The sequence below is a fragment of the Brachyistius frenatus genome, unplaced genomic scaffold (assembly GCF_029030835.1).
Source record: "Brachyistius frenatus isolate BFR_SWC_R1_liver_20210118 unplaced genomic scaffold, ASM2903083v1 Contig_215, whole genome shotgun sequence".
NCBI lineage: Eukaryota > Metazoa > Chordata > Actinopteri > Embiotocidae > Brachyistius > Brachyistius frenatus.
Genome location: NW_027210814.1, coordinates 597,905 through 621,315, shown reverse-complemented (window position 1 = coordinate 621,315; position 23,411 = coordinate 597,905). Strand labels below are relative to the sequence as shown.

Here is a 23,411-nt window from a genome sequence, read left to right as displayed (position 1 = left end):
TCTGATGAAGCATAACCTAAAATAATATGCATGTGTATTATTAGCACAATTCTGTGAACATGACACTTTTCCCGTGTTTATATCCTGTAAGTCCACTGCAGCACAGTGGATTTAACACTGAGGATCTCTGAATGGGCTGAAAGTCTGTTTGCCTGGGAGAGATTTGGCCGACTGAAGAGAATCAGAACCTTCTGCGGGGTCATTATCTGGCTAAAAACAGAGGAAGAAAGAAACAGGCTGGCCTTCGTAAACAATGACCCTTGCCTTATAAATATATACAGTGGGGTCCAAAAGTGACATGCATTTTAATATAAACCTGGAAATGATCAGAAAGTTTGAGGACATAGAAACACTCAGAAATGTAAAATAAAGAAGAAATATTCCAGATTCTGCACTATTTGTAGGTCACAAAATTTAACTGAAGCCGATTTGGGGCATTGACCATGTTAACTCTTTTGTACAAAAGGTCAGATTTCCTTCAGTTGTATCCTCCTACTGAAGCAGCATTCAGATGAGGCTTGTTCAAGTAAATCAACCTGCAGCCGCAGTTCATCCATTCATAAAAATGAAGCAATGACTCAAATTTCCAGCAGAACATTGCTTACGAAGTAGCATCATGAAAGTGGGAAACATGGAATCAGAACTAAACAAAAGTGTTACAAGTCAAATTGTTATTTCAAACAACAAGGGGCGCTCTCGGCATCTAATTATGGCACGACTGAAGGGTGGTAAGGGGGCAAGCACACTGCCAGCAGATCAATACATTAAGGTTTGATCACTCACTGAGAAAAGCAAATTAATTACAGAGACAGAATTGACTAAATAATGAATGCAAGACTCCAGTCAGTAAAAGTCCTGTCAAAGTACTTAATAAGATATTCTGAAAGATGTTGGCATTATTTGGAAGCAATTCAACTGGTATTAACTTAGACTTGTACTAAAATACTGAGTCTAACTGCACACACAATCCAGAGAATCAAACGACAACTGAAATAGAAACTAGATGATCAAAAGCGCTGATGTTGATGACCATTCCAGAGGAAAACTCTCGGCACACTGCTCTGCTCAGCTTGAACTTTGAGATTTCAACAACAGAAAATGATGAAATAAAGTTCCATGAGTGAATTTCATGATCTAAAACATTTCAACACTCAAGAAAGTAGCACTGTAATGCGGTATAGGTCTGTTTGTCTGTCTATCATTTCTCTGTGGTCAAATACTGGATGAGGGATCACTCCTGTTTCAATGTCTCACACTTCTAATAGGGGATTTGTTTAAATGTCTTTCTAATAGTAAGTTGTATTACAAAGCTCACAGATATTAACTTATTTTGTACTGCATAAATAAATTTGACTTGAGTTATGACATGCCGTTTCTGTTTCTTCATGTGTTATTTGTGGGTCTTTTTCCATATCAGTGAATCACGCTGATAAATGACTGTACTGGGCTCTGACTCACACTGGAACACGGAGATCTTTAACAACTCCAAATAAACTACTGTTGAGTAAAGCTCTTTGTGATGTACTAAATAAACCCTGAACCAACACACACTTGCCGTAGCTCTTAAAGAACACAAAAAGCTAACAAACAAACACATCTGACGATGAATAAAACAAAAACAGAACAGATGTCTTCTTTCCTCCGCGTGTCTCCCTCTCTCTTCCATACGCATGAAAACACACCAAATAAATCCTTACCATGTGTTGGCTACAGTGAAGCGTCTGTATCGATGAGGACGTTTTTTCATCACCTGCTTGCGAAAGCATCTTGGTGAGCTGTGTGGTGAGAGTTTCTGGGCAGGAGTCACAGAAACAACACAACAAGAGTCTTCCTGGTCCGGCTCGAGCCCCTCGAACTCTCCACTAGCTTCCATTACTGTGTTTGCAGTACAACCAAGTCTGAAGCAGGACAGTGACGACACTTTCCAGGCATTTAAAAACTACAGCGCCAAAACCTATCACAGCCTCACTCACTGCTTTTATGTTAAAGAATGAAAATGATTTAATTGTAATCAAATAAAAAGACACTTTAGATATCATCAAGACATCCTCCCTGCAATATTTATAATGCAAATCAAAATGTATTGCAGCATCATCAACAAGCTGATTGGCTACTCAATAATTCTTCTGGAAAATAGTAATGGTGTCATGCAATAAACAGGGCAAAAGTTGTCCAGCTCCTGACATTTATTCCAGATAAATGCACCCCCTGCTTTTAAAAAGCAGTCGGGCAAAGGCAAGTATGATAGTTATAGAGATGAAAGTATCAGATGAGAGAGTCAATGGACAATACCTCTCTGAAGAGAAGCCATAACCATGTTTAGTTTAGTGGGATGAGTCATAGTGGTTCAAAGAAAAAAAGGATCTATGTGGCAAATTGCTATTCAATAACATGAAGGGGCAGCCGTCATACAGATGTCCTCTTCTACTTATTTCCTGCATTAATGCTTGCATGGAACAACAGTCCGTTGTATTGTGCCTCAGAGGCAGAACCAAAAATAACAACGTACTGACTTAAATGACTACCAGACCATTTTGTGCCATCTGATACCGAAAGATAAGAGCAAACTCTGTGTTCTTTCACCAGGGCTCAGGGTTATATCTCTCACTGAGAGATGCAACTAAAACAAAGAACAGAACAAGGTGTTAAAAACTCTTGTGGGATAAAGAAACACATATAAATGCCAACTTTATTACTAATTTGCAAATGTAATGTCAGAACTAGATGGGAGAAAACACCGATCTCTCACTGTTACCAACACACAAGCTGTTCTGAAAATGGAGCTTCTATCCAATACGAGACTATTGCTAAAATAAGATCAATAAGGCACAAAAGCTCAGAAGTACATAAAAAATAAAATGTGCAACCACTGCAGCAGCACTACGTTACAAAATACATGCACATGAAAGCCGCACAGTAAGAGTTTTATCCCCGTGATGATCGTTTCATTTTGTTTTTCAGAGCCTCACCTGACAGGGTCGGCCTGTGTGATGTCGATGCGAGGCAGAGAGGCGATGGGCAGGCTTGTGGGTCTGGACCGGGTCACGGGATCTTCTTCTGGCGTGAGCGGCCTGCCCCTGTCTCTCTCCGTTTCTGCCTGTCGCCATGACAACGGAGGCAGCTGCAGGTTGCCAGAAAACCGCCGGTGGACTCTGCACACCTCCACCCCGAGGGTGCAGCCTGTGGAAATGTGTCCCACGGGAAGCTCCTTGTTCTCCTGACAGACAAGACGAGATGAGTTATTTCCTTTGATACGAGACCGGTCCAAAAAAAAGTCACATGTAGAAGCAACATGTAGAAAATGTTGGTAAATATCAGATCAGTGTATTCTTGAAATATAAAAAAGTTATCTAAATGTTATTGTGTGTGCCACATGACAAAAAGATTAAACTGAATTCCCACAAATACAATCACACAAGTTAAAACAATGAAAATGAAATGAATAAAGAACAAATAATTAATAAATGCATAATTGAAAGCCTTAAGGTGAAAAAGAAGGCATTCAAAGAGACAGATTTAGCACACATAAACATAACTTAAAGAAGTACAGCTGTTTCATCCTGAACGAAAGAACCTGCCTGCACACATCCCTGATTAACTGCAGTGTGTTGGCTTCATTTATGGTTTTGCGTTCTTCATTTCACAGGGAAAACTAATTGAAACGAGCAGCCAGTCGATTTTTTTTTTTTTTTGAAGCTGTGCTGAATATAAATTGTGTGGTTAATGAGCCTACTTTAGTGTGAAGGTTCCAGTAAGGAGCCCAGAGTGCCTCGCTGAGATAATTGGTTGTAAACATGCCAGCACACAGAGGAAACACAAGTGGCCTGACGGAGCTCATTCTGCATCCATCACCCTCCACGTTACGTTCACGGCATGCAAAAGGAGATGAAACATGCCGATAGGTTTCAAATGAACAGGGGAGATACGGAGGCACGGTGATGATGATGATGATGATGAAGGGGAAAAAAGGAGAGGGGTTGAGGAATTCCTAGAAAGTGTCTGTGGCAATTATTTGTCTCTTTTCTAAGTGTCTCTGGGGACAAGACAGAGAAGATGAGTGCGAAAGAGAGAAGCTGACAGCAAGCGTGACGGTGAGGAAGAAGAAAGAGTGAAGCTGCAATCTGACCTCACTGTGATCAGGGCTGACAGCTCACTGCTATTTAACAAGACCAAGCCTGCACCTCTTGATCCTAAACACACTTAACTAGTCCTGTTTAGCCCAACCGATATCAGGCTTTTAAGATGCACACCAAAAAAAAATCTATCGTTTTGCCAAATAGTGTTGTTGTTGTTGTTGTTTTTAACACAAACACATTACATAAACTAAACATTAACGAACTTTGACCAACAGGAACATTTTACAGTTGAAGTATCCAGTTATTAGTGCTCTCTAGTGGACAAACTATGCAATGACGGCAATGTTGCTCCATGACCTCTAATCTGCTTTAGTATTTTTGTACTGTAATTGCTTGTTGCTAATCATCCCACGTATAAACCAACACTAATTCATCTGCAGTGACATTGACCAGTGTATTAAAACTAGAGCTGCAATCAACAATTATTTTCCTGACAGCAAAATCTACTAGATAATTTCTTAATTTACAGATTACTCATTAGTTTTACAGAGCAGGAAATAAAGCCCATCAGTATTTCCTGTAGCCCAAAGTGATATCTTCAAATGGTTTCTGTTGTCCAACCAACTGCGCAAAGACATAGCATTAAGCTTGGTAAAGAAGTAATAAGGAACATCTCTCATGTCCATGTGATGCACCCAAAGAACTGTAACCGAGTTACAGTTTATCTGCAACACTGTCAGCAGCACTGCCATCTGCTTCCATTTAGATTCCTTCTTTATTGCATCAAGTAAAGTAAGTGTAAAGTCAAAATTGAGTGTTCAAAGGGGAAAATGGTAAAAGGCAAACAGTGTAATTGAGTGCAGACAGACTGGTGTCCCTGGTTGATTATGGTGATCCAAGACATAAAACAAGAGAAGACGACAGACCGCCATCACCCCACCTCGTCTTTCCTGTGAAAGTTACTAAGAGTAACAGCAGGGATTCCTCCAGGAATACATAAATGAGAGAGTAAACTGCAAAATAGAGAGATGAGACCGGGCGAGGAAACGTTTGTGATTGCCAATGAACACAGCTCTGCTGACTCCTCTGCTCTTTCTAGGAAATCCAATTTGTCTGATTTATTGCCCGTCTTTTTAAGAATCATTCTTCTTGTCCCAGCGAACAGACGACGGATCTGCGTCTGTTCCCATTCACACAACAGCTCTTGTCAAACAAATGTTAGAAGCAGACATGTAAATAGTCTCTTTGCAGTTAAACTAGCAAATTATGCATCAATTGTTTATTAACTGCTTCTGACATCCCGACATGCACTTCAAGTTCTTCATTGATCTCTTGTCTGTGGTTCACATGGCAATGGGAGGAGAAAATACTGCTCGTTTACTTCTAATGAATGTCTGTATATGAGTTGGATAACAATGTTGATAATTTCAGAAACCAAAACATTCGTCATGCCAGAACATGGTCATAAAAGGAAAGGAACTGAGGTGAAAGGGAAAACAATGAGTCTCGAATGAAGGTGGTGCAGCTGCGGAGTCAAACAGAGGTGGGGAGTGGGTGTTTTCTCCAGGAAGATGAAAGGGCTTTCTTGGCTGCAGAGCCTATACAACTCCAGTGTTCTCTGGGACACTTCCAAAAAGTCTTTTTGAAGAAGGTGATTATAAATGAGACAGCTGTAGGAGTGAATCTCTAACAGCATGGATTTATGATGTGGGGAGTGAATTATTGAATCTTCCAGCCAAAAGGGGGGAACATGTTTTTATTTTAACTATTAAGATGCTATAGAGTCCGAGTGGAAAGTGAGAGATGGACACTCGGACACTGTATTATAGCAGATATCTGTTCAGCGCCCCATTTATCTTTTCTGTCAAATACATATGTTCTAACTCCTACTTCATTAATATTTGCATCTTCAACTATATCACAATCCCAATTGTTGTTTGTAATTCAAATTTGATGAAAGTTTAGTCATCCAACTGACATAGAGCACATTATTATGATCATTTTGACTACAAAGAGCATTCATGTTTGGCATCTTCGGCTTTCCCAGCAGGAGAAGGGAGTGACAACACTAACCTACCCCACACTGGGGAGCTACTGTAGACTCGGAGCTCTGCGGGTGGATGCTGGGATGGAGGTGGCTTTTCATTCTATTTGTGCTCTCTGCTTCCCCCATTCAGTCCTCTCTGTCCTGCTGTTATTAGACATGTCTGAACACCCTCGTTAACCTGATGGGAAATGCTGCTAAAAACAAGTAATAAGAAAAACATCATTCTTTTTTTTAATTATTAAACATAAGAAGTGAGCCAATTAACATACTGCTGAGGGCTCTTTTTCAAGGCTGTATTTTAATGCAGTTAAAAAAGGTGGAATGGGCGGATTGGATAATCACAACTCATAAGCTTCTAAGAGACCGTGTGTGGAAGTATTTTGTGTTTTTGTGTAGATGGGAAAATAACCAACAAAAATTAGGTCCAGCAATATGGGCTGTTTTTAAATAGACAAATCACATGTTGACTTTTTGAGAAAGTGACAGCCCTAACGCCCATTGTTTGAAAGATATGTCAATGAAAATCCCTGCATGAAAGCAGAAATCAGTATTAAATCATTCCTGACTTTATTAACCATTAAAGTATTGTACATTTCTTTCAGAGAAAATGAGAAATAAACAGAATTAATCTGCCTTCCATTAGGCATGTTTTAAATATTGTACGAATTCAAGTTCGAGGATGATGGAGGTCAGTCACAGCAGGAAACTTTCATCATCCAGGACTTTGGCCTCTGAGCTCCTGTTGGACCATGTTAATGTAAATGATCTGGCCTGCCTGCCCAGTCGTAAACACCAGGGGCATAGAGGAGAAACAGATGGGCCTCTCGGTTAAATCTCCGTCCCTCCTCCTCTCATCCAGGTTTCCATTCAGTCTCTTCTCTAAATGTGTCCTAGTGTGAACTGTCTTTTAACATCTTTCATCCTCTTCCCACTCGGCCTCCTTCTTTAAGAGTCACTCCTCAAATCTCTAGCTTCCAAACTCATGCATACACACACACACACACACACACACACACACACACACACACACACACACACACACACACACACACACACACACACACACACACACACACACACACACACACACACACACACACACACACACACACACTACACACACTCCTTGACCATGAAAACATGCACACACCATCTCCCTCTCTGCGGTGTGCCCTGCCGGATAGCAGTCTGTTGTGTATAGTACAGTCATCTGTTTATGAGTCACTGACCACAGCACAGATATACTGCACCTCGCTGCCAGTGTGTTTTTCTGTTAGAGCTTTACTGTCATTTTATCCGGGAGGAAACACAGGGAAGGCAAACGATACAAAATTTACAGTAAGTGAGTAAAACCGTGGAACTGTCAACTTTAAAAGGTGAGATGCGATATTTCAGCTAAAAGGAAATCATGAGCGTCAGTGTGATGAATGAATTGCATGGATGGATTCATGGTTGAACAGATGGACGGTTGGAAAAAGCAGCACTTACATCGTCTGGTGTAACCCCCTGTGCACTCCTGCTCTTCTTCATCCTCGGAGATGCTCAGCCAGACTCTCTCTCTCTCTCTCTCTCTCTCTCTCTCTCTCTCTCTCTCTCTCTCTCTCTCTCTCTCTCTCTCTCAGTGTAGCAGATCCTCTATCTGAAAACGCAGCTCCTTGCTGCTACTCCTGCTCTGGGCAGCCTCACCAGTACGCCTGCACATGGGAAACAGAGGGGGAGACAATGTTGAAGTAACCAATTCCAAAAGTTATTCTGCCTCCCTCACAGTGAATCTGTCTACGGTTGTTGTCAGACTCACATTATTGTTTTTATTGACTACACATTGTACCTGCTGTGAATTATACAAGAAGACATTACATGAACTGGCATGGATTACTTTTCACTCAGCCTTGTTTGTCTAAGCAGGCAAATCATACTGTAGTAAGATGACTGGAAACGCACCCTGAAGGCACAAAAACAGTAAAAAAAATATTTAAAAAAAAAGGTGTAAAACAGATCAGAATGGCTAAAACCTTTTCAATATGGCTTCCAATATCGTTGTTTCATTCAGTATCAACACCACATTTAGTTTTAGAAACATGTATAGCTATGTTAGTGGTGTGGCTCTAAGGATAGTAATGTGTGTGTCAGTCCATCAACATGGCCCAGTCAGGAATATAATCAAATTTTATATAGACATAAAATCTCATCTCTGTTCATCAAAATTACAAATCTATGAATATGCAAAGATTGCCCTCCTCTATCGGCACCCACCACACCGCCACTCGGCTGGAAAGCCCCACCCTGCAAGTTGACGTGATTGGTTAGTTATGTGACCTATGAACCCCTGGCTGTCTCTGAATCTCTTTTTTTTCTCCTTTTTTTCAATTTGCCAAAACTTTGGTTTATGATCAAATACCTGCAACACTGCAAATTATCAATAAACACAAAGTACAGGACTTTACTGAGAATGTCAAAGGTTAAAATGGTAATACTCCAAGCTGAGATGGCTAACATAATACCTGCTAAACATTACCACGTGTTTCTTTTAACAGAAAAGCCAACCTCCTTAAATGTTAAATGCCAAAATACAGGCAAAAAAAACATTTAAACCTGACAGTACACCTTGAACCCCGTTATGTATTATGGCATAATGTACCGTCTAAGAAAGTTTCAATGATAAAACAACGACGTGATACAGTGCATGGTTTATGTTCCTGAAGGTCTTTTAGCCTCGTCCAATCTGTCAGCCAGCTCTCAGTGCAGTGACCATACACTCATCAATTATAGAATGACCAGAGCTGGCTAAAAATCACCTCGAGGCAGACATGAGTGACTAATCTATGCGACAGACATGAGTCGATATTTTCCATGTCACTATTGATCCCCACTGTGTTTCACCAACGTTACTCCCTATGTGGCAGGAACTCTGTCCTTGTGTTAAAGTCAGGGTCGGACTACTGCTGTTGATGGCATTAAAAGAGAATTTATCTGCTGCAAAGAAACTAACCCTGCATGTGGTTTTTAAAATAAGCATCTACATATATGAGCGGTGTGAAAGGGGGGGGGATGACATGAGAGATGAAATGGCAGCAGATCATACAAGAATTCAGTGTTTTGAGCATATGCAAGATAACCCGTGATAACCAGCACAAATCTCAGCAGGTGGGAGAACTTCTTAATAATGTACGAGGGAGCATAGATGTGTTCATTATACATATCTGAAGAACACTTACATTCCTACACTTCTTGATACAGGGATTTCACAGCCATATAAAATAAATAAAGTACAGTACGTTCGTGCTTAAGTGTTCTTTTTGGACAGCAAAAACTTTTTTCCTGGCTCGCCTCCACATGTAGGTCAAATTTGTCCAACCTCTTTCTGATTGAAGACGTGTGCACTTTGACACCAAAAGCTGCAGGAGTTAACTGCAGATCCTGGGATGAAGTCTAGGTGTTCTTAGCAACTTCTTTTTGCACCAAACGGGCTGCAATTGAGCTGAATTTGCTGGGGCAGCCATTTATTACAGTGGAATGATTTATTTTGGAGAAATAAATCCCTTGCCAGACTCATGCCAAACCTTCGAGAGCTCTTTAGGTCATGGTATGTTAACACCAGACCCTCAATGTCAGGGGTTTAAAATAGAGGTTCTCTGTCATTGGTACCTAATGTGGAACCCCTGATTCTAATCTAATGGATTTGAAGGTGTGATAAATGTGACCGATGTTTTGTGTTACTTGAAATAATAAAGAACATTTCCATTTAAATAAACACTTGATAAGTCACCACCTATCACCAAACACAATAAAACCTGAGCATGTGGCCGACTAATGAAAGCCCTTGTCTTTGCAGTATTGTGACCTGAACTGTCTGGGTGTCTGTGGCAAAGTACCCAGAAAAAAAAAACACAAGTGGCGCAGTCAGTGACACATTTTCCATCACACAACAGTGGTTGCTCTACCAGGGAGGGTAGGCGAGGCTAGTGCAACAAGCTCCACACAGTTTGGACCAAAGGTGCCGCTGCCAAAGAAAATAAAACAGACATCATTTAGATTACAACTTTAAATAAAATTTGACAAAATGCCAAATTTATGTGTCATTTGTTTGAGAATGTTAATTTGATCTTTATTTGTTTTACAAGAGGATCAAATGTTTACTTGTTTAAATATGATGGAAAACTCCATTTCCACAGGATGTACTTATTTCACATGTCTGTAGATGGTTATGCTGCAGTGATTGTGACCATTCACTCAAATATTAACATTTCAGAAATATTGCTGGCCATCAGAGAATTACCGTATCATCAATTACAATGTTAATATCAGTATTGATTTCTCTAAAACTAAAACAAACTAAAAACTTTGAAGGACAGTTTTTCAAACACCCATCAGTCACAGCATCTTTAAGGTTTTTCCCAAGTCCTGTGTCCCTCCATAAAGGTCAAGTAGTTCCATATTTTCACCGGATGAATGGACCAGAGAGCCGACAACTACTTTAGGAAAACAAGATAGATGGTAAAAGGTTATGTCAAATCATGCCACAGGAGTCCAGCAATGATAGATATAATCCTACAATAGTTTTATAGCTTTATGTCTATTAGTACGAATCGTAAGAGGAAAGGTCCAGAAAGGTCACCGTGTCCTTATGCTATTGGAGACAGTAAGGAGCACCTGTTCAGTGTACAACGTCCCCAAAAGGCTTAATGAAGAGGAACTGCGTGGAGAGGAGTCAGCCTCTGAGAGACACTTATTGTGAACTCAAATATTTATTTATTCGTTTCTACACTGTAAAAGGTTGTTTTTGAAGGTCAACACTTACATTCATTGAAATCTTAAAACCTATAATGACATTGTGACTGATTGTTAACTGTTTGTTGGACCGTGCCATGGTATTAACTCAGAGATGGCACCTTTCACTATTTTGCTCAATGACTTGGTGAAACTGTCAACTTAGATTTGAATCAGTATGGGAGCGAGTGTGTGTGGCTTGGAACCGTTTTGTAGGACTGCAACTAATGACTTTCATTATCCACCAATCTATTGATATTTAATTAAATAATCAATTCATTGTTAAAAATGTCTGAAAACAATACATGGCCATGAAAAGTGTTCACAGCCCAAGGTCATACATTTAAATCAATAGTTTGACCTGACCAACAGTTCATTTTAAATTCATGATGTAAAATCCTTTGAATAGCTAAAACCAGCAAACCTTGGCATTTTGCTTCATAAATGACATGCACAATTAACTAATTAAAAAAAAGGTTTTTTTTTTTTTTTTTTATAAATTGACTATTCAACAGATCTTTTCAATGTAATCATTCTGTCAATCTCAGTATCAAGTTTTGCCTCATTTTGAATAGTTTTCAGTGTTTACATTTTAAATTTCACACATAATGTTTGGAATATCTTTAGGCAGGACTAATAAGGCTAATTATTGACAAGGAACCAGGAATTATTTACTTTTATGAAACAAAGAAAAAAAAACTTTTCTTTTTTAAGTGTTTGTTACAATGTTACTTAAAAGGCTTCCTCCTACATCCAGCAGCATTTCACAGGAAAAGTTGGGGCTCTGTCACTACATCTTGGTAAAGAATGAGCCTTTGAGACTTGAGCTTTTGAACTTAAAACCCGAGAGTGCACTCAAACCAAAGAAGATCAGTGGACAAAGACACAAAATTAAAATTGCACTGCTTTCTCCACTTCCTTGAGGAACAAGCTTCAAGTGACCTTTTATTTTTACATTCCCGGCAATTGGTCATCCCCCTGGTGACTGTCTGTACCCCTACAAATAATTGGTTGTTGATGTGAAACTGGCAACAGGATGTGTGGTCATGAGGCAGCACTCGAGATGCTGATTGTCAGGATTTGAGATTGGATTTTGAAGAGAACACCAGGAATCATTGTGCTAAGTGTACATCATCACTGCAATGCAAACCAAAGCAGCTGGGCTTAATCTACAACTCAAGGACGACACAAAGGCAACGAACAGACCTGGCTTTAAGGTTATTATTTTGTGGCATTAAACACAAGTGCTTAAAACAGTTTCAGAGTACTTAGTAAATCCTCTGCAGCGGATTAAATGCATCACCTTCCCCCAAAAACACCAGATACACCGTCTCGCAAGCCGATTGAAGGAAAATGGATGGCATCAATTGATTTATTATTTAAAGTAAAAACTAAAAAAAAGTCACACATTTAGAAGTTCCAGCTTATAAATTGTGAGGGTTTACGTTTTATAAAATTGCAAACTGTATATTTTAGGCTTTGGACAATGGGACTGACAAAAAAAAGAAAGAAAAGAAAAGATTTAAAGAAGCACCTTGGGCTGCATCGCTGGCAGCACAGATAATTTGCCCATCTGACCAGTCAATCTGTCACACAGCACTTGTGCACAATGGGGGACTGTGGAGAGTGAGTCAGTGACTGTCATACATTTAAAACTGCTGGACACCCTCATAAAGGTAGCTTTTGTGGCACCAAAACAAGGAGGCCTCAAGAAATCATGTGTGGAACTACGTTAATATTGCCTTCAATCACTCTGTAATCCAACAATGAGAGCTTTCAAAACCATCTGTGATGGATAACGCTACACGGCGGCCACTTATTAACACCAAGGAAAGTCAGAAATAGAGTTAAATGAAGGAATCATTAACAACATCTAGGTACTTATTAAGCAAATTGATTTAACTTACCAAGCTTTGATCCATTCAGTGGAAAATGTAACTCTATTCAGCCTTTCAAATACTCACTCAAAGTGTGAATGCTAAATGGAGAAGTGAGTAGCACTGGTCACAAGACATGACAACTATGGACAGAACAGCAGCACGTTCTGTGTTATTGCCCACACGTATTCCATTCAAACACCACACCCACTTCATTCACACTTTAGGAACATCGATTTGAGCACATGGCGTGTTCACAGTTGACATAACTCGTCGACATGTTGTATAAGAGCTGTTAGATATCCTTTGAGACCTGTCTGCTCTACAAAGTGAAATCCTCTTAAAGGAGCATTTTCTGACCCTGAGCTGAACTTTAATGACCAAATAAAAGATTTTGTGTGATAGTGTTTTATCACCTCAGAAATACAGTGGTGTGAAAAAGTGTTTGCCCTCTTCCTGATTTCAGATTTTTTTTTGCATGTCTGTCACACTTAAATGTTTCAGATCAGCAAACAAATTTAAATATTAATCAAAGATAACACAAGTAAACACAAAATGCAGTTTTTAAATGAAGGTTTTTATTATTAAGGGAGAAAAGAAAATCCAAACCCACATAGCCCTGTGTGAAAAAGTGTTTGCCCCCTAAACCTAATAACTGGTTGGGCCACCCTTAGCAGCAACAACTGCAATCAAGCGTTTGCGATAACTTGCAATGAGTCTTTCGCAGCTGTGGAGGAATTTTGGCCGACTCATCTTTGCAGAGTTGTTGTAATTCAGCCACATTGGAGGGTTTTCCAGCACCAGCCGCCTTTTTAAGGTCATGCCGCAGCATTTCAATAGGATTCAGGCCTCTGACATTGAAAATAACAAACTGAAATGAACACTGGGAACTGAAAGTCAACTCACAGAACAATCGGTTTAAAGTCACCATGACAACTTCAAAGATATCAGTATTTTAGTATGTAGCATTTTTTTTTACCAATGTGTGCTACGCTTCGAAAGCATTTAGACACTATGTCTATTTTTCATGTTCAATCTTTTAGAAATTTTACTGAGGGTTGAAACAATTACTGTTGGCAATCCCAAGAAAGGGAAGAAAAAGGAGACAAAGACAAAAGAAATAGACCTCCTCTGTTTTGGCCCCCAGGTTACAGAATTAATTGTCCGCAGTCACCAGACTCACTTTCTTCTTTTAATTACACATTGTTAAAGTTACCTGCCGTCTAATTGCACAAGTGACATGAAAAACGTTGCTTGCTGTGGTTTATAATACTGGTGTGTGAATCCTTTTGTTTTATACTCTAAGAAAACAAAGTACAAATAACAAAGGTTATTTTAGCTGCAGCAGCTGCAGAAAGAAGAAAAACACAGATTAATGGACAAGAGGATAAACACTCATTTATTATTGCTCATGCAAATCACACCGGCTACCACACGCTTCCCCTCTGGACTACGGTTGAAAACAAATGCATTGGGAATTACCAACTACTTGGAAGAAAAACAACCAAAAACTGTGAAACCTAGTGAGAAGAACCGGCTTTTCACAGATACGCTATTTCTAAACATCCGTAATATTTACAAGGGAACTAGAATAAATGTATAGACAAACATGATTCATAAGGTTACCTGCAAGGACTGCACAGACAATCCCTGAATAGAAACACAGCTCTCTTCACTGCAGTACACTACCAGCCATTTGTTCGTTTTTTGGGGGCTAAAACTCAAATCTAACCATCTATCATCACTTCTGAGTATGATATCAATCCATATTTGTCAGATAGCTTCAGCGTTTGGGGTGAGTTGTTTAAATTTGTTTGAGTATAGAAGGTTAGGAACTGCATGTCAAGATAAATACTGGCTGGAAGGTTGCAGGAAGTTTTAGGCTGTGACTTATCGTTCTAATCTTATCCATCCTTCCCACTCTGTTTGTGTGGGCATTTCCCACACAAAGCAGTTGCAGCACTTCCTGCAGGTGTCCTCAAACCGACTGCTGGACTTGTAATGAAAACCACATATTATAAGTTACCTTTGAAGGTGCTGACATTATTTTTGTCGACAACTATGAATGGCCATTTGAGATGGACAGATTCAATGTTATGGGTAACAAATGTAAACAATATGGGGAGCTACTTTCCATTTAGGTAGAGCTCAAGTGTCCAGGTACACAATTGATAAAGTGATTGACAGGGAAGTAATCTGCAGCTATTTTGATATTGATTAATATTGCAAGTCATTTTTTAATGCTACTTTTCTTCACCTCGTATGACAGTAACCTGAAGATGTTAGTAGGACATTACTAACGATTCAAAGAAAATGTATTCACTATTTACAAATATTTTATCACCATTTTGTCATTTTACAAATAAAAAAACAACAACTATTGATTAAGACAGAAAATAACCATATTAATTGAAAATGAATATAATTCTAAAGTTGCTACACTATTTTAAGACAGATGGCACTAGTTTCAAGGCACAAAATAAATATTTTTGCGCTGCACAGAAACTTCAAACATTTTAATATTGGCTACTCTGGTAAAAAAAAGTAACAACTACATTAGCTTCAATATTATATTAGGGTGAAATATCTGCACAAGTAAACACATTGGACAGCAGACTTTTCTTAAACCCCGTATTATTCATAAGCAGAATATAAACATTTTATTAAAAACACTATAATGTAGTTGTAAGCAGATACATTGACATGAGAAAAGTTGTCAAAGAGTGTATATTATTTAATTACATTATCAAACACTCATTGCATTGACATTTAAAACAAGTATATGTGTTTTAAATCATCAGAAAAAAATGTATACACTGATTATAAACACCATATTTGAGAGGGGAGATATTAGAAAAAAAAGTATCCCACTAAAGCAAAATTGTCAATGTTCATTTAACTCTGAATGTCTGAAGTAATTATTCTGTTGTGTATTCTGAGTCGACACCTATCAAAGATTATTCAATAGTTTCAAGGTTTTTAATATGCTACCAAAAGCCATATTATCTTTATGAATAAAAAAGAAAGTTAATGGCGACTTGTTGATTAAGAGGACTTTTCGCTGACAAAACAAAACAAAGTCACAGTGTAAACTTTTCTTTTTTTGCATTTGCATTCAACGCCAAAGCAAATTCCAGCAGAAATGAGCTTTTCAGAAGAGTGAAGACTGAGAGGAGTTTGTTGAGGAGGCAGAGAAACAACACACCGATTTGTGGCAGCTGAAAGATGACATCACTGTGGAGGCCACATGCAGGGAGCCCACTGCCCTACTGTACAGACACAGGGAAGACAGAGCCAGCGAGAGAATGGACCAGCCAGAGCCTATGAGCCTCTGAGCCTCTGAGTCTGCTGCCAAATGTTCCATTTCAGGAATTTGCTGCTGTCGCACCGTGTGTTTGTTATGCCGGCACTGCAAATATCCCCACTGGTCGCGTCCCGTAAGTCAATCTATCAATCTGACACAAAACTGTAGCCACGCTGATTTCAAGCCGTCTTACAAACTTAAACAAATACAAAATGGTTCAATTTTGTGCAAGAATACCTGCGATAAAAAGGGAACCTCCTTTTCAGATATGTAATAATGACGTTTAAATCCTCTCCTATACTACAAACCACTAATCATTTGGTCACATTCAGCAGTCTTATATTTAGATGATAGACATAAATAAAGGATTCATTCATCATGAGCTTGATGCTGCTGCACTAAAACAGAGACCTATCAAACTTTTTCTGAAAAAAATAAATAGGAAATAATTGTTTGGGGCCTGGACACATGGCAGCTCTGACTCTGAATGAGTCACTGTTTGATTGGAGAAGCTAAAAAAAAAAAAGACCTATAATTAAGAGGGCGTGCCTTTTTTGTGACAAAAAAAACAAACCACAAAAAAAACTCACCCATACTGGCATATACTAATTAGCCCATCATATTCAAGTCACCCTATTTAACATCTGCTGACGTATTGTGATTGAAGTACTGTCTGTGTCAGCACTTCATCAAGTAGCCATTCATCAGAGGAAACGTATTGTTCCCAGCTCCACAGATTAGAGCTTTTAGGGTGAAAAATAACAAACAACTTTGAGAGGGAGGCGCTAACAGAAGGCCTGGCAGAGTACGCAGTGTTCGGGCAGGCACAGAGTGTCATCCCTTGGCAACCTCCATGTCAACATAACTACAAATGCTTCAGATGACATCTGGGACACAGATGAACCCTTGTACAGCTTTGACCTCTGCTCCTTGGAGAAACTCTTCAGCTTGAAGCGAACAAATCAATACACTCGACCGCTTTCTTTACAAACAGGGCAGCAATACAGCATCATGCTGTGAGAATTCCTATCAGGCCGATGAACCACGACATACACCTACCACTTCCGCTTCACCACTGGTATCTATACCACCGGTATCTATACTAGGGCTGCAACTAATGGTTACTAATAACTTGTCTATCATTTTTTAGATTATTAAATGGAATACTGAGTCCACGGTTGGCCCTCCCTTTATAACACATACATGTAGCACCCAAGTCAATTTTGGGCACCACCTAAGCCATATCATTGTGGAGAGCATCAAATTAACTGAAGGACTTTTTCCTTCTTTTGCAAGTTTTGTCTTTGGCTTTTTGGTGTTTTTTGTTTATCGTCTGCGCCAACTTTTTAAATTTTTCTGTCAAAAATCAGATATGGCACTAATGATGGTCAAAGATTGTTTATTTTTAATTGAAAACATAAAACGTGTTTGGGTAAGGACCCTCCCTGCCCCAGAAGTAGGTGGGTCTATGTTAACCACAAATTTAGGAAAAACACAGTGACCTTATAAAATTGTGAAAAAAGTTCAATCACAGTTTTTGGGAGCTGAAAGCTACATATTTAAATGGTTTGATTAATCTAGCCAAATACAAATGCCAATAAGGATTGTCCTTTATACATCCCACTGTAACGGTGCAATGGACTCAGTTTAGAACTTTCAACCAACAGCTCTAATACACTGAAAACTGATATGTTCTGCATGAAAATCAATGAAGAAATAGAATACACTACTTCTTCAGCAAAAAGGCTTGAAGGAAGGTCTGAATTTGGCCACAACATTTCCACTCAAGAGACTGAAAAGATGTACTCACACGAGAAGCTGTTCTCCTTTGGGCAGTGGTGAGCGGAGGAGCGGGAATTCACGTCAGATTTGTCAACCTGAACGACAGAGAATATATGGATTACAATTATGCATATCACACAGCACAGCAATATAATTGCAAGAACAAAACACACTGACTAACTACAGTATTTTGGCAGCTCGAAACTACATGACTAATCTTAGGTTCACAACAAAGACCGCTGATAATATCACAATCTCTTAGGGGACCACGCTTTTTCTATGACAAACATTACAAGAAACACAAGAAACAATGAGCTCTTTCAACATAATTTCACATAATGTAAAAAAAATAAGACAATATAGACTGGCTAGTTTTGACCCAAAGAAGTGTGATGGCGGTTGCTTTTGACCGCTTTGAATTAGCGATCTAGTTCAATTGTTACAGTTTTGAACTGCCATTGCAATCACAGCTCAGTGTAACATTCAGCACTTGAGACACACACACACACACACACACACACACACACACACACACACACACACACACACACACACACACACACACACACACACAATGCTTTCTCTATTCCCAGTCATGCTTTCTCTATTCCCAGTCATGCTTTCTCTATTCCCAGTCAGCTGGATTTGCATCACAGCTCCCAGTATAACAGTAAAACAAAATACCTTGCGCATCAGCTAGAGGCGACACATCGTTCAGTGACGGAGAAGGCAGTAAAGTGACCACATCATCAGTAATGCCACTAAGCAGCCAGTAAATGAGTCATCAGTCTGACGGCCCTTTTAACAACAAGCTGGATGTTCTGTATGTGCCCTGTTGTTTCAGTGCTGACAGAAAAAAGGTGCAGGGGCAAGTGGAGTTAAAACCTCATGACCGGACAGACCACACAAACGCTTTGAATGGGGCTTAAAGAAAAATGCTGCTGAATTTCAGAAGTGTAACATGATGACATGCCGGGGAAATGTCACTACACTGGTATAACAGAGGAGCTTGAGTGGAATACAAAAACCAGCACACAGCTCTAAAATTGATTTAGAAATAAATGGGCAACGGTAGTGTTGCAGTGACGAATCAGTGTTTTTTATTCTTATAGTTTGGAATTCAAATGACGCTAATTTAAAAAGCAACTTTAAAGTGAGTCAACTGATTCATTAGTTCATCAACATAAAATTAATCACCAATTATTTGGATAATTGATCAAAACAAATGAAATATTGTCTGGTTCCTTTAGTCCTTCGTGATAATAAAAATGAATATTTGGTTGAAGACTGTTGATCCGGAAAACAACAACAGAGTTCAAGTTGCCCTTTAAGCTTTGGGATACTTTGGACAACATGTCTGACATTTTATAGACTAAACAACTAATATATTAATAAAGAAAATAATCAAAAGGTAAATTGATGATGAAAATATTATTTATTTGCAGCTGTGATTCAAATAAACCCTGCTAAAGCTTTACAACCTCAGTCTCCAGTGGACCTGCCAGACATGTTGCAATAGAAAACCAACATTTTATCATGAAAACTGATTGAGACTTTAAGTTTTAATATTAAAAATTGCTAAATGAAACAAATTTAAATCCAACAACAATTTTTTTTTGCTTCTATTTTATTAAACAATAGCATTCATTGTGAACAGTGCTGAAAGCCAAAATCACAGAGCAGCTCCAAAGCCCTCAGTTAAGTGTGTCTGACTAGTATATTAGCATTTAAATGGTTCTGTGTTACTTTTACCAATATACTCTGCACCAAACAACGACTACTGTTGTGCTACTGAAAACGAATTGCGACAGTGGAGCACTTTGGGTCCCTCCATACATCACCCATGTCACATGCTTCGACAGATGTCAAGTGATTTATTACACTGAGATGACAAACAGTGGGGGGGCTTTAATCAAAGTTTGAAAGATTCAGCAAAAACAGTCACTACAAGGGAGAGGATGAATGCAAAACTGTTCCAGCCATCCCCACTTTATACATGTCACTATTGAGTCTGTATTGACACAAGTCAGATACATTAAGTCCCTGCAGGACTATTACTTTGACTTCTCCCTCAGAAGAAAAATAATGAGTCTAAATAGTGCAATATATCTTCATGACATCTTGGCTGACCTCATCTTGATTCAAACATCGTGGTTAAATGGACTGACTTACTGTAATGGTTATGACATTTAGTTTAAAGACCGAACCAGCCAACACTGCCTTTATGTGTAATTGTGGGTTTACGGACTTTTCCACCATTTACATATTTCCTCTTTTTTTTTCCCCACCACCCACATCTCAACTATCCCAAACTCCCACTTATTTTAAACTCACTTGCTTCTTTGTATTTACGTCTCTGTCACTGGAATAATGCGTTCACCTTGTTTGACCTTATCATCATACTTCATTTGTGCAGGCTCTGTCTGCAGCTTTTATATACACTCTACGGTTTTACAGAGCAACACATCATTCGTTTAAAAAAAAAAAAAAAAAAAGTGGTTCACATTAGACACGCACCGACAAAACTAGACTTAAAAAGGAAGAGAGATGCCTGCAATGCAAAGTCCCGAGAGAGAGAGAGATAAGAGGCACAGCTCACAGATAAGACGAGAAACCTGCGTCCTAGGACTAAAGACCTTCCTGTGCAACTCAAGACACTTGACGATCATGTTTCTTCGAAAATAGCTTCGGTTCAGCTCAAATGACGGAAACCGGCCAACTGAACATTACGAAACCTCATTTTTGCACACCTCTTTAGCCAATACGGGACAAATATATCAAAACTTCCAAAATGTCGCACGGGTTGTTTGTTTTTAAGCGAGGAGCTAAAAAAAAAAAAAAAAAAATACCACAGTGTAGACAGGATAAGGTCGACGAAAGATTAAAATCCTGGATTTTTTTTTTTTTTTTTTTTTTGCACTGGGAGATGAAGAACATTCATCTTGTGTATTTCACACGGCGGTTTAACGCAGTCTCTTACCGGTGTTCGGGTATTATCCGCTGACTGACGCGCTGATGTCACCGAGATAAGACAACCGTGTGCTCCTCTGTTTCTCTCGCGCGCTACAAATGCTCGCGCGTCCCTTTTTATCAGGTTCCATTTGTGCGGTTCGCGCTCGTTCCCTCTCACGACCCCGCGAGCGCATCGATTGGCTTTAAGTTGGGCGACGCAAATCCTACCTCGTACCAATGGCTCGTCAGCGTGCACGCCCTCTCTTGCCTACCCCGCTACGGGCTGCCCGTTATTCATTTGACTCCCAGCCAGAGCGGGGTACGGATCTGGCACCGTACGTAATGAGGCGACAACCCTTCTCAGGCTATTTATCGTTCATCGACTCCCTGAAGTGCTTCAGATGATCGTTTCTTTAAATAAAAGAGCGCATACTACGAATCTGAAAGGCACATAGCATACGTTGTCTGTTTATTATTTAATACGCGATTTTTGTATTGCCTTCAGCTCTTTTGATACTGCTTTAGTGGGTGATAATATAGGATAATAATTTACCTTGACGTAACAATAAATATAGGCTAATTTTCATTTCTAAAGATAATTATAACGTTGTTTTTTTGTTGTTTTTTAGATATGCTAAACATTATCGGCCTATTTACATTTTTCGGAATCTTTTTTAAAATGTTCTTTAGCTGTGTATCTGCCTCTAGTGGTTAGACCTGTCTCCAATCGTGCCATTGCACGGTTGCTCACTTTGTGTTGCCCCATGCTGCATTGGGATGTGTTCTCCTGTTGCATTGCCTAATTCTCTTTCATCCGTGTTGTGTTGCACTGAGCTGTGTGTTGACACTGTGGCTACCAGAGCTGCAGTACAGCGCAACAAAGTAGATGTTGCTCGACACTGTGTTGCAGTGTGTTGTGTTCAAGGCCAGGCTTGGGGGATGTTTTAGTAAAATTCTGATGCATTGGTTGTTGCCAAGCAACAGCTGTCCTGGAAGAGAGATGAATGGGTGTCCACGGGCCACGTTTTTCTTCATCTTCCCTTTCATCTTTTTTTTTAATTTTCTCAGCAACGCCTTTCTTCCCCACAGATTGTGTTTAGTAAACGCACTCCGTATTCATCCCTTTTCTAAAATGTTCTATAGACGAGCTGTTTTGCGGTTTAAAAGCATGACTCAAATTGCAGCGGTGTCACTGAAGTAATCGAGGTGGTAGTGAGTTCTTCTTTAAAAATCAGGCTGATCAAACGTAGGAGTTGGGATCGCTCCATCCCCAGCTTCATACTTCATAAAGTATGTAGTTAACAGATGTCATGATCCACAGACGCATTATAGTCTCTTTCTATTGCTGATAGACACCATGTTGCCCATGTGTCTAAATTTGGCTCTGCAGAGTACCCACGTGAGCAAAAGTGCAACCCTCTGGCGCTGTTCCACACAGTTGTACTGGGCTGTGTCCATCGAGTTAATGTCTTGTCACTGGAGTCAGAATGTCAAGTCCAACGGCACAAAAGCTCCCAGTCGCTCTCCACCTCTCACCTGTCTTCACGTGACGGCACGTCTCGTCTTTGTGCAGCTATTTGGACGACTTCAGGGAATTTTAAAAGACCTCCAGAGACACTTTGACCCGACTTACTTTGATCTCTAAAATGCCAAATTGTTTTCAAGCTCGACAACAACCAAGTATTTCAGTGCAGCGTGGGCATTATATATGTACTACATACTGTGTATATACAACTTTGATATTCTTCATAAGTGCTTTTCTCACAGCAACACTGATACAGCAACTAACCTGCCTGCGGGATGTAATGCCGAACATTCTGTCCCTCCCTTGCGAAATGCAATAACTGGAATCACAGATGTTTTTATTTTTATATATAAATAATAATTCATCTGCATGGTGTGGATTGCTTTTGTTTGTGGGGGGGGGGGAGCACTCAGCTTCACATGCAAATCAGTGAAGCACCTTCAGTGCAGAATTCCTGACTCACGTGAATAGAGAGTGAAATTAAACCACTGGAGCTGTCTGCATCTGCATTTCATTCACATCCTATTTAATCCTCAACAGACAAGACAATGTTGGCTTTTATCATTCTTTTGTTACGCAGCTTGCTCACAGCTGGAAATGTTGCCAAACTGTATTTAATATTAATGCTCGTGTGTTTTGAAATAGCAAAACAGACAAGAAAGCGGAAATATGTTGTTTTCAGTGGAAAATATATGCGGGTTGGCAAAACATGAAGCGGTTTCATGTTATTTGTTGAATATCGCAAAATATGGAAAGTATTTAGCAGCTGTTCACCTGTATGTCTGTCAGTCAGGAGCACAGGGTTTCGCTCGCACAGTCTCGCCAGACAGAAACACACTTCACCGTCACTGCTTCTCTTCCAGTCGGCGTCTCGTGGGAGGCCGTTACCGAGGTTCGCTCCTCTCACTTCTGCTGCTGCTGCACTGCAGAAATAACGTGCAGGTGTCCGATTGAATGCGTCACCCATCAACACTGGCAATGAGACGAGCGTTACACTAATCAAATCAAGTGCTCCGTCCATCTCTGCGCACATCGTTCTCATCACATCCTCAGCTGGAAGCAGCCAGACAGAGAGAGCACA

At 39.6% G+C, this 23,411-nt stretch overlaps 1 protein-coding gene across 1 annotated transcript; it reads right to left on the bottom strand.

Annotated features, from left to right (window-relative positions):
* Positions 1 to 1,223: 1,223 nt before the first annotated feature.
* LOC138633309 (3',5'-cyclic-AMP phosphodiesterase 4B-like) lies at positions 1,224 to 7,716 on the bottom strand. Its single transcript, XM_069719472.1, has 2 exons — positions 7,612 to 7,716; positions 1,224 to 3,217 (listed from the first exon to the last, which is right to left on the bottom strand). Exons 1-2 carry the CDS (start codon positions 7,651 to 7,653, stop codon positions 2,966 to 2,968), a joined length of 294 nt encoding a protein of 97 aa, XP_069575573.1. The 5' UTR covers positions 7,654 to 7,716; the 3' UTR covers positions 1,224 to 2,965.
* Positions 7,717 to 23,411: the final 15,695 nt, after the last annotated feature.

What these genes read in the sequence shown, in the direction of transcription:
- LOC138633309 (XM_069719472.1), bottom strand. Translation starts at nt 7,653, where the DNA reads ATGAAGAAGAGCAGGAGTGCACAGGGGGTTACACCAGACGAT. An exon ending in AGGGGGTTACACCAGACGAT is followed by an intron (nt 3,218 to 7,611) that starts GTAAGTGCTGCT and finishes CTTGTCTGTCAG; the next exon opens with GAGAACAAGGAGCTTCCCGT.